Source organism: Primulina huaijiensis, chromosome 12 (genome assembly GCF_012295235.1).
Source record: "Primulina huaijiensis isolate GDHJ02 chromosome 12, ASM1229523v2, whole genome shotgun sequence".
NCBI lineage: Eukaryota > Viridiplantae > Streptophyta > Magnoliopsida > Lamiales > Gesneriaceae > Primulina > Primulina huaijiensis.
In genome coordinates this window covers 19492953-19504883 of record NC_133317.1, presented here as the reverse complement: position 1 = coordinate 19504883, position 11931 = coordinate 19492953, and the positions used below count along the sequence as shown (strand labels likewise).

Sequence of the window (11931 nt, the reverse complement as noted above, 5' to 3'; positions counted from 1 at the left end):
TCCCATGGACCACGGTTCGAGCCCAAACTCTTTCTCTAGCCAAAACCGAACCATTCCTCTAATCCTAAGCCACACAGCAATTCCTACCGAGCCACCCTCGAGCCATCTTTGACTCAGGCCTTGACCAGACCCTAGGCTACCCTCCTATACCCCTAGACTACCTTCCTGGACCAGCCGCACTAGCCTACGTACCCTACAACCTAGCTGCGCCAAACCGAGCCTTGAAGTCCCTCCACGGCCGCGGTTGCTTCATCCTTGCGCGTCGATGAGTCCAGCCCTTTTAGGACTCTCCCTAGACTTAGGACGAATCCCTCACGAGGTCACGACCCCACTTGAATGAGCCCCTGTCCAGCCATCACAAAAACCGATCGCTACAACCCATACCATGCAAGGAAACCCTAGGTGTTTGCTTCTCCCAAGCGCGACTCCTTATAGCTACTGTCCAGCCTTCATCGTGTCCTTATACGACCCCTTTCTCGTCCCTTAATGTCTAATATAGGCAGCATGCCCCTTAGATCATATAACACGACTCATACATGCATAGAAACGTCGAATTTTTGAAAAATATATGTCTAACGTAAAATAATTTGAACGTAAACGTTTTTCATGATATAAAACATAAATCATACATAATATGATTTGAATTGTGCAAAAAAAAAGTTTAAAAACATGCCTTGTTTAAAACGCTCGAAATACGAATATCGAAGCGGTGGAATGTCGGTAACGAACAGAGGAAGATTTCCACCTTTTTTTCTTGTCAAAACCACACCGAAAACCCACCTTGGAATGCAAGGAAGTCGGGTGATCGTCGTTGGAAGGAAGAACGATGAAGAAAATCGAAGAACTAAGGAGAAAAAAATTCAAAACTTATGTTGCAAGCAAAGAAGGTTTGGCCGCTGTTTTCTTTCCAATTTCACATAAATTGAGTGTGTGTTTCGAGAGGGGTGTGTGTGCGTGTTTAGGTTTAGGTTTAAATAAAAAACAAAAAGACTTTTTAATTAATTAATTAATGGGCTTAATCAACTCTAGTTTTTAAATAATTAATTAGGCTCATTAGTATTAATATAATCATTAGGCCTCAAATTAAAAGATTTAAAAATAATTAATTAGAATTTGTTATATGATGTTCGTTGTTTTCAATTGTATGGTTGTTAAACAACTCCGATGTCGATTAACCTCGAGCTCGGGGCGTGAAAATTGTTGCATATTCGATTGAGATATATGTGTTGAAGGGACCTCATTATATGCTAAACATAACTTACTGGTTCTTACAGATACTATCAGTGATACCTAAGAGATCAGGGGACGATGCTACTAGACGCTCTTACCATGATCTAATGGCTGTAATCAGGCTATAGTTCTGATATTCTTGATTAAGTGGTTGATGAAAAGAACAAGACTAATTAGTGTAAGCCTAAATAAGGACAAACAATGTCCTGAATCACATGAAGTTGTGAACTCTCGGCTAGTGTATCTCTGAACCAATTAAGGCCACACAATTATTAATTTTGTGATCCTGTTGAGATAGTGGATTCAACGAGTTGAATTTGACGACTTTAGTTTGATGAAGATCAAATAGATAACTTATAAAAGAGTTTATAAGTGTATTCCATATTTGGAAGTTATGAAAATTAGTTTGACTGCTGATTTTATGTGGAGAGTGCAAAAGCCTAATTTAGTGAAAGAGTTCCAAAATAAGCATCTGTCAAGATGAGTCAGTAAACAATTTTGATATTCGAAATTTTCAATTTGCATTATAATACGAGATTTCCAAATTTCCGAAAATTGATTTTCAACGTAAAAATTCTTCTTGTTTTCTAGCGTGAATTAGAAGAAGAATCTAGTATTTAGTTGATTGTTCGTAAGGATTAACAAGAATTACTATATCCGTATAAAATCCGGAATAATTTGGTGTCCAGTGTTAAAAACGCAAATGTAAACGATTCTAAACCCCCATATATGGATTATAATCATACAGCTCCAAAAATATTTTGATTGTGAAAACAAAAAATTTCATTAAAAATGTTAAACTTCAACTCGTGCATGGGTACTATACTATCCGGGGTAGTTTGGTAATTACGATGATAATAGAGTTTTGAGGTATTTTATTAAATTAAATAAAAACATTTTTATTTATGGAACTTGGATTGCACTTTCCTTAGCTCTCTGAACAATCTTCTTCTCTTCAACTCTATATCTGATCCATTCCCAAACCCTAATTCCTATCTCAAAATCTCAATACGCGTGGTAATTGATAGAATGAAGAGAGTGTTTGGGGCGAAGAAAGATAAAGAACCCCCTCCATCCATTCAAGACACCACCGATCGGGTTTGTGACTTTTTTTCTTTGCCTCTTTATATGTATGTATATCATGATTGACTTGTGATCGTTTTAGGATTGTTTTATGGGTCCAAAATTGTACTTGTGATTTGGGGCATCAATAATTGTTAGACTAAATCTGCCCATGATCTCTGCCCATGATCTTTGTTGCAGATCGGTAAAAGAGGTGACAGTGTTGATGATAAGATCAAGAAGCTTGATTCGGAGCTTGCGAGATATAAAGAGCAGATAAAAAAGACTCGGCCAGGTCCCGCGCAAGAAGCTGTCAAAGCTAGAGCTATGAGAGTTCTTAAGCAAAAGAAAATGTAAGCTTTTTCCCAGCAGCCATGTACTGTATATGACTTGATATAATATTCTCAAAACGTTCTTGAGCATCATCTTGGGCAGTAAATTGTGCTTCATGATGACACTGATAGTGCATGTTATTCTTTCTATGATTCGAAGTTCATCGGATCTTTATTGTAGTTCAGAACCCTCTTTTCGTGGTGCCAAATGCTGTAGTTGAAAGTTGATTATTCGAGTACAATTAATTTATTTGTTGACCTACACTTTCACGGTGTTCGGTCCACTTGATATATTTTTGTCATTTCGTATTTGAATGCATGACGACATAAATATTTTTGCCTTTCTGAAAGTTAGATAAATGCTCAAAAAATACATGAGTTAGCTTAATGTAAAATTAAAACAATTTGACCTTATTAGCTGCATGCCCGCATTTTGGTTTGGCTTAAGAAATAAATGTTATCAGTCACATTATTATGTGTTTCTGAAAGTTACATATTTGCTCAAAAATATATGAGTTAGTTTAATTGAAGACTCAAGCAATTTGACCTTAGTAACCACAATTTTGTTGGACTTGAGAAATCAGTTTATTGATCAGTCATATTATTGTGTGGAAGAATAATTTTGAAGGTTTAATGATGGTTAGCATTTTTTTTGTGCTCATCAGATTTTAGGCTAAAGCTGGATTATAACAAGGGCTAGGTTGTTTTTAAAAAGTCGATCACTGGGTAGTTTTTTGTTTTGAATAACTATTACAAGGAAAGGTAAGGCCAGGTAGATTAGAATAGATAAAAAAAATGGGATCAAATTTACAAGATAAAGTGAGTAAACAATATTTTTGTCTTCTGTTTAATTTGAAGAGATTTTGTTGTATACAAAATGGTCTGAGGCTGAAATAAGGCACTTCTGGTCAAAGTCATCTTCATAAATTTTTTCAAGGATCAGTAAAATATATCCAATTTGTATAATTGTAGGCCAAACGCAGGCAATGCTTTCTCGTATTCATAAATTATATCCTTGTCATCCATTATTTTAGAATCGACAAGGGATGATTAAACTTGGACACTTTTGTTCTCTGCTTCTTTTTTATAATGGGCACAACTATCATAATATTATCTTTGTTTTAATGTTGATTGTTGAATGACGGTCAAGTAAGTTGAAATTTTGGCTTATCGAGAAGGTACTTATTTTCCTTAAGTCATTTTGAGGCATTGGCATTTTTCTTGTAGGTCAAGTTGTTCTTTTTGCACATTNCCCCCCCCCCCCCCCCCCCCCCCGCGAATATCACCCTGATTACTATTGTTGCTGTTAAATTCAAATTGAAATTATAGGAAATGTTAATCTTGTTATTGGAAAGTGTCTATCTGCCTTGTTCCTGTGCATCCATATTCACTTCTTGTTTATATGTTTTCATGGTTGTTCTATTCATCCGGACGGAAATAATGGTATTAGTATTTATACTAAGTTGATTTGACTTCATCGAGAACTTCACATTGAAATGAATAATATGCTCATTTTTCCTAATTTTTTGGACAGGTATGAAGGTCAGCGTGACATGTTATACAATCAGACATTCAATCTTGATCAGGTTGCATTTGCTGCTGAGGGAATCAAAGATGCTCAGCAAACTGTACGTGTCTTAGATATTCCAATTTTTTTTACTCTCCAATGGCTTTATTTTACATTGTTCATTTAGTTTATTTTGTATTTTCATATGGATTTGCAAAAACGAAAGAAGCAATAATACTTGTATTTACTGATTTATCTTGCAATTGTAGAACATTACATAATATCTGTGTAGGGATAAAAATTGTTGCGCTGTTCTGAACTTCCCAGCGCTGAAAAGCTGGCCATCTGTTGATTGATGCTATGGCTTAGAGCATTTCTGACATTTTAAGCTGACACACGTAATTTTTTGCTGGTCTTTGTTTAGTATGACTGATATTTGAGCTTCGAGATAATATGAATTGCTGACAAAGATTTACCCTATTGTTTAGTTAGTATGGCTACTCTGGTTTCTTGGAATTCATGTAAATGCACTTTCGTCATTACGCCCTGTGGGGAAAAATTCAGTTTTTGTTAGGCAGAGTATATCTTTAACATGATTGGACTCTGCTGCCTACCTCCTCAGTGGTGGGGATCCAACCAGCCATTTGCCACAACGGAGACGCACACTTTGTGGACTTTATATAGCTTATCCATGTTTAATATTTGCTGATGTGGCTATTGTGCTGCCCATTTAATATTCGATGTCAATGCTTGCTTGACAAGTTTAGTGCCTTGGATGGGATTGTCAAAGGCTCAAGTTAACCAATAACGACTTTCTGCCATATTCTTTCAGATGTCAGCTTTAAAGTCAGCAAACAAAGAGCTTAAAGGAATGATGAAGAATGTGAAAATTCAAGACATCGATGTTTGTATCTCATTCTTGATATATTTTTTCTCTTCTGCGTTCAGGATGTTATGTTAAATATATTTTCTGATATTGCGCTGTTATTTGTATTGTTTGTAGAACTTACAAGATGAGATGATGGACCTAATGGACGTTAGTAATGAAATCCAAGAGTCCCTGGGTAGAAGCTATAATGTACCTGATGACATTGATGAAGATGAACTCATGGGTGGTAATTCTCAATTCTGTACTAATACAATTGACTATAATCATGAACTAGTTACCATTTGGGGAATTTTGTTCTTCATGATTCTTTAATTATGGTGGTAGCAATGCGTCATCTGCTTGCAAATTATGGTCATTGAAATCAGTGTGACTTTTCTATTTCATTGCTGCCATCACTTAATCACTCTGCTTCTATTGAAACTATTGATTCCATCATGCAGAACTCGATGCTCTGGAAGCAGACATGGGGTTTGAAACCGAGGGTGATGGAGTTCCTGCTTATCTCCAACCTGATAACGATTTGGATGCAGAACTCAACTTGCCAGCAGCACCGAGCGGGCATGCTCCTATTCCTGCCGGCCGACAGGTAAATTTCACATTCCTCATAGCCTGAATAGAACAATTCCCCATCGTTGAGATGAAAACATCATTTTTGAGTTAATCATCTTCCTCATACCCAAATGAGTTAATCATCTTCCTTGTCGAATGGTTGGTTCTCATTTCGCTGTAGTTCTCTCTAGTCTAAAGGATTCATGCTTTTAGAATTCATCACCAATATGGCATGCCTTGTGTTTCTGTATTCGTGGGCATTGTCAGATAACTGATTTTTCTGTGTTTGACAGGGTGAGGATGAATTAGGGTTACCAGCTGTTCCTCGAGCTTCACTCCGGGGATAGAGAAGATTCTGATGTCGATTCCTGTTTATAAAACAACCAAGTGATTGTTTATCTTCTTTTAACGTCAATGTATTGGTAAAGATTCATACAGTAACTTGTGTTTCCGATTAATATATTTTGTCTTTGCTTTGCTAAATAAAATACGACTCCGGGAAAAGGTAAAAACTGCTCGAGGTACTTTGTCTTAAAACTCAAATTCACGTTGTAATATTGATGGGTGAGTGTTCCAAGTATGATAACTGGGTGTGTGAATCCATTTCCACACTAGTCAATACTATCCAGAATCAATATTGGGTTCAGATACAAAAACCATATTTTGCGGCTAAGCTTTTCATTAAATTTGCAAACGGAGACGAGGCCCATCATTAGTGTATTTATAAATTTATGTTATGTTTTTAAAACTATAATTTATTATGGTAAATTACGAAATATGAAGTATATAGTTTCTGAAAATAAAGACACCACTTTTAGATATATAAATGATTTTGAGGCATAATAGTGCTATCAGACCTGGGTAAAATATTACTCAGTTGGAGTCGTCTTTTAATATATATTCACATAATTAGATAACGAATGCTCGACACATGAATATCATATTACCTGTATTTTCAATTTTTGTTAACTTTATATTTATCAAAATACCATCTTCTCGAAAAAGAACAGTATGTACTATTATATTCATATTGCATAAAATTTCATTTAAATAAACAAGACAACAAAATATATACAGGTAACAAGCAATGAGGAAGATAGACGTCTCACATTACAAATAAACTTTTTAAATTATTTTCATAAAAATGGATGAAACAAAATTATGAACGAACCAAGACATACTGAACAGAACAGATAACCAACACTGGAAACACATTACCATCACATAAGAAGGTTAACCTTGTCAATCTACTCAAGATATGGAGAGAAAACCGTCAAAACTTCTTGGTATACCGGCTTCTTGAAATCCACCGCCTGTCAACAAATTTTAGGAGAACATTCAATTTAAGATTCGCACGAGAGGCTAATGAGATGCTACATGCTAGATCCAAGTATCCAATTTTAATTGGTTAAGCGGAGTGTACTTCTTTTCTTTGAACCTCACATGTCCAAATCAGTGTTGGACTATTGGATCTAGCATTCGGGCATTGCCCTTATGTAGCAAGAACTCGACCTGCACGAGGATAGTCATTTCACAGTTTTAAGGTTCAAAAGAAAAACTAACGAGATCAACAATTTGTTGTGACGACAACCACGACCATTCACCGAACTCGGCCTTCTCAGTCCCATCACCTGAAAGATTGATTTCTTCATCCTGTCCGGTAAATTTTAAAAGAAACCTGTAGAATTGCAAGTTATCAGTATTTGGCAGACTATAAACAGAATATCATTCCGAGAAGTACAATTGTAAAGGGTGGGAACAGTGTAACCAGCAACGGCTTGAGTGCTCCACATCAATACCGAAACTACACTGGCCAGGCCATTTTCTCTTTGTGTATTTACCATTTCGTTTTCACTAATCAGACTCCTACTATGATAGCTCAATTTAGTCCCTCTCACTCTCTCGCTCTCTATGATCTAGTAATCTACAATAGTTAAATTGGAAGAACTTCACCAATGCCGTCACTATTTGATCTCTCATATACTAATAGTTCTTTTCTTGAGTAATTTATTTAAAAAGAGGGGAAAAGGTGGCACTTCGAGTTTAAATTTATCAGGATTGTAAAAACGAATCCCTATCCGTTCAAAGGGAAAATAGAAAAGGTATAGATTTGAATCTATGGTCTACAGTCAAATTCGATCCAAAAATTGGAAATGAAAAATGCAACTTAATTGAACTCAACCCTGCTTTAAGAATCAACTGTTCAAAATCGAGTTTATGATGTTTCGAGCAGGCACAAGTGCTTACCATTTCTGTGCTTGACCTTTCCAGTCTGAACCCCATTGCTGATTAAGTTTATCCCTGACTTCTGGAGGGAAATCATATGTTAACCAATATGGCACCTGAAGATGGAATTCTCTTTCAAGACTAGCTCAATGATGCATTAAGACATAAAGCAGGACCAGAATTTCGAGTTTGGACATATCTATAGAATAAAAAGCTTCCATTTTGCAAGAAAAAAGACACCTTTTTTTACTTTTCAGTTTTAACATTTTCAGTGCCTTAACTTGAAATATGCCAAAGAAGAAATAAACTAATTAACGCTCCAACCATTCATACTACGATTTACTGTTTGATTGAACTTTTATGCAGTTTGACGCCAATCTCTTCCACAGCTGTAAGGTGTTACAAAAGTGCACCACGAGCCAAGCACAAACTTTATCAACATGGCTTTCCGAAATCAAATCATTCTAGCATTTGAAATCTCATTAAGTCCTCTTCTTAGCCACGGGGCTCACAAGGCTTATCATAGTTAAAATCTTTCAATTAAACCTACTGTCATTCCTCTACTAACCCATCAGCAACCATTCATTTGCATGATAAACAATTATAACTTTCCGCTTTGTCCTTCAATTTCTCTCTCTTTCTTTCGTTTTTTTGTTTTTTGAAAAAAACTCAGGGAATCTGAAACATTCACATTGAGCATACGGCATACCAGAATAACCACGGGGAAGAACAGAATGGGGGCAGGACTGCCATAATATGAGCTACAGAACAGAACGGAGGCAGTACCTTAATTGCATTGAGTAGTTTTTTCTATCTTTTTCCTTAACAAACCATGATGTCTTTTTCAGAAATAAAAACTCGTAAAATAAACACATTGAATTGAACAAGATTGTACCTCAGCCACAATATCAGCAGAGGTAACTCCAGTTTCTTCTCTCAACTCTCTCATGACGGCAGTCCTAGGATCCTCTTTTTCATCAATTCCTCCCTAAAGAACGAGATTGAATTTTAAAAGTAAGAGAAGATTAGCATAAGAAAAGGAACGAAAGATTTAGATACAACAACGGTAAAAAGTGCATCCACGAAGTAAAATTCTCGGTTTTACATGCGTCCTGTCGATTTAACTGCACTTCCAGAATGAAAATCCATATCAACTAACTTTCAATATAAGTATATCACAGAGAATAACAAAGTTTCAGAAACATATACAGGATAAAACACAAGAACGAGATTTCCAGAACTGTAGATTTCTCAAATTAGCAGCCGCATCCATTATGCAATATAACATCCAAATTCGAATCTCACCTGAGGCATCTGCCAAGCATCTGGTATATCAAGCCTGGAAGCAGCAAAAATCTAACCCAAATCCATAAACATACATAAAATCGTCAGACGCCCAGTAGAAATCCAAGAAATATACATCGACTCACCTTTTTAGAGAGGTTGATTAGACAAATCCCGACATTTCTTCGGTAACCTTGAGGTGGGTTTTCCATGGATAACGAGAATGGAGGCCGGGGAATGAATTTCTTTGGATTCGGAAAGTTGCGTGGGAGGAAAAGAGACGCTGGATGAGAATGAAGGAAAGGGCGAGCGAAAGCCATCACGCTAACTTCTACTCTGCCTTGCTTTTAGTGAGGACATGTAATTACTGCAGTGACCCTTCCAATCCTCACGATTATAATAATCAGCAATTAAATAATATATACATAATTATAATTTTAAAAAATGAACATTAGGTTTTGCTAATCAAACGACGATGAATATTTCTCCTATTATTTTAATATCATTAAATTATATGAATTTTTCGTATTTTTTTGGAAGTCGACATATATGTTTGAAATATATACTTTTGCACGTAAGCTCACCATCTATTTTACTCAAAATCCAAAAATGTAGTAAAAGTCATAAAATCGTAAACGTCAAACCAAATCTAAAACTAGCATTTTTTCAAAAATAACATAAATTCTTAAATCCTCTCAAAAACCAATCAAAACATAAAAGTTATAAACTTCATGAAATCTTTAAAGTACTCTTAAAACCATAATAGTGTGGAAAACTAGCATCGCTCCTCGGGTTATATGCACCATCAGTCCAGTCAGTTTAACCATTAATTCCTCCAATATCATTATAAACATCCTCACCTGCATCATTCATACCTAGTTAGTCTAATGACTCAGTAAACCTTAACCATGATATCAAGTAATACGTATACATTCAGATGCAACAGTGAAATTACTTTTAATAAAATAGATTTTCATGAATATTCATAAACTTTAAACATTTTTCCTTTCATCATAAACTTTCCTTTCATCATATACGTATACGTTTCCCTTTTATTTAATTCAGCTCATTAATTGTGACTTTCGTATCACCTGTTGGTCGATTGATCAATCTTATAACCATGGTACCAGGCGACGGGGACATCACCGACACTTTCACCCGTCAATTGAGCCTTGACCTTACATATCATCATATCCTTTCGTATTCGTGTTCGTGTTCGTATTAGTCACAATCAAGTCACCTTCTTCAAACCTTTTATCATATCCATCACTTATAAAAATTCACGCATATAACATTTTTCTTTTAAACCAAGCATGCAACACATCTTTTAACATATGTCGTTTTCCTTCATAAAATTCCATAACTTTTCAAATAAACATTTTAACATTCATTACAGCATTCAGGGTACTGCTATGACGTCTAACATTTTTTAGGTGTAAAATGACCGTTTTTACCCCCAAAACCCTAACTTTCCAATTTAACCTTGGACCTTAAAACGATTACACGAATCCATCCAAATTATCATAACACCTTAAAATACACCCATAAACATTTTTTAGACGTAAACTTAAGCTCCTCGACTAAATTCGTTTTAAGACTTGAACCTACGTACTGGTTTTAAACCGAATCGACTCGAAAGTTAACCAAACTTTAAACATAGCTTATTAGCACCTAACCATACCCTATGCAACCCAAATCAAGATGTTTAGAACCCTTGGAATATCCTAAACAACTACTGAATTTCTGTCCTCTTTTATTTTTTTAAAAAAAACACTAACCCTCCCAAACTTCATCTCCTTCGACCTCAGGCCCTAACTGATGGAACCAGACTCTAACCAACCATCCCAGGACCTAGAACGAACCCCTTAGGTCCCACTTGGACCAGCCTCTACAGCCCATGCACTTGCCGCCCTCAACCAGCGCCCCCCCTACAAGCTGCGCGACCAAACCCAGCACCCCCAGCACCCCCAGCCCTACTCCTCGCACCAGCCTTCCCTCAACCCATCTAGGACCATGTGTAACGCCCCGAAATTTAAAAGTCCACGTGAACCACATGAACACAAGTTATTAAAGTTCTTTGGTATTTTATTAAATTGTTTAAAGCATTAAATGCATGTTTATTTCATAAATTATGTGTTTAATTATTTTTATGTATTTTATGCATAATTCATGCATGATAGAATTTATTTCACAAAAATTTAAAGATTTATGCATTAAAGATTTTTAAGTTTCATTTCGCGCTCAAACGAGGATCGGAGACCGGAGAATTTTCAGAAAAATTATTTTAATTACATGATTCTTTTTTATTAATTAATATAAGGCGTTTTTAAGTGTATTTTTCAAAAATGAGATTTTTGGGGTATTTTACCCGCAGGATTTTAATTTTTAGTGGTACACAAATTTTATCGAAACGGGGATTTTTGAGGGTTCGGCTAATATTTTCAAAAATTTTCTAACACGAAATATTTTTCATGAGTATATTTGAATTTAATGGACATACTTTTAAGTTTATTGAGCTTAAATATCCTTTTAAACTCTTAATGACAATTTAGGAACTATTATCTATTAATCAACTATTTTAATAATATCCTAAAATAAACCTAAACCAACCCTACACTTATTTTCCCCCCCCCCACCAGCCGAGACTCCCCTCTCCCACCACCTTTCTCTCTCGTTTTCAGCATTTAAATCAATCAGCTGAAGGTTTTCTTGCTTGTCTTGCAATAAAGAAATTCCTCTAGCTTTCGACTCGATTTCCTGGCGCATTTGCATCATTCAGGCACGCGTTGTAACATCTTTCTCGCATCATTCACGTTATATTACCGATGTATATGTATTTATGCATGTAAAAC

General features: G+C 35.7%; 2 protein-coding genes across 2 annotated transcripts; one reads left to right on the top strand and one right to left on the bottom strand.

The window, feature by feature from the left end:
- The first annotated feature begins 2109 nt into the window (after positions 1–2109).
- On the top strand, positions 2110–6081 carry LOC140989216 (vacuolar protein sorting-associated protein 60.1-like). Its single transcript, XM_073458359.1, has 7 exons — positions 2110–2328; positions 2494–2645; positions 4159–4252; positions 4964–5035; positions 5135–5246; positions 5461–5606; positions 5863–6081. The coding sequence occupies exons 1-7, from the start codon at positions 2260–2262 to the stop codon at positions 5914–5916; spliced, it is 699 nt and encodes a 232-aa protein (XP_073314460.1). The 5' UTR covers positions 2110–2259; the 3' UTR covers positions 5917–6081.
- A 593-nt stretch (positions 6082–6674) lies between these two features.
- LOC140989275 (nudix hydrolase 26, chloroplastic) lies at positions 6675–9432 on the bottom strand. Its single transcript, XM_073458442.1, has 6 exons — positions 9226–9432; positions 9101–9151; positions 8691–8783; positions 7817–7911; positions 7133–7247; positions 6675–6882 (listed from the first exon to the last, which is right to left on the bottom strand). Exons 1-6 carry the CDS (start codon positions 9397–9399, stop codon positions 6817–6819), a joined length of 594 nt encoding a protein of 197 aa, XP_073314543.1. The 5' UTR covers positions 9400–9432; the 3' UTR covers positions 6675–6816.
- Between the last annotated feature and the right edge of the window lie 2499 nt (positions 9433–11931).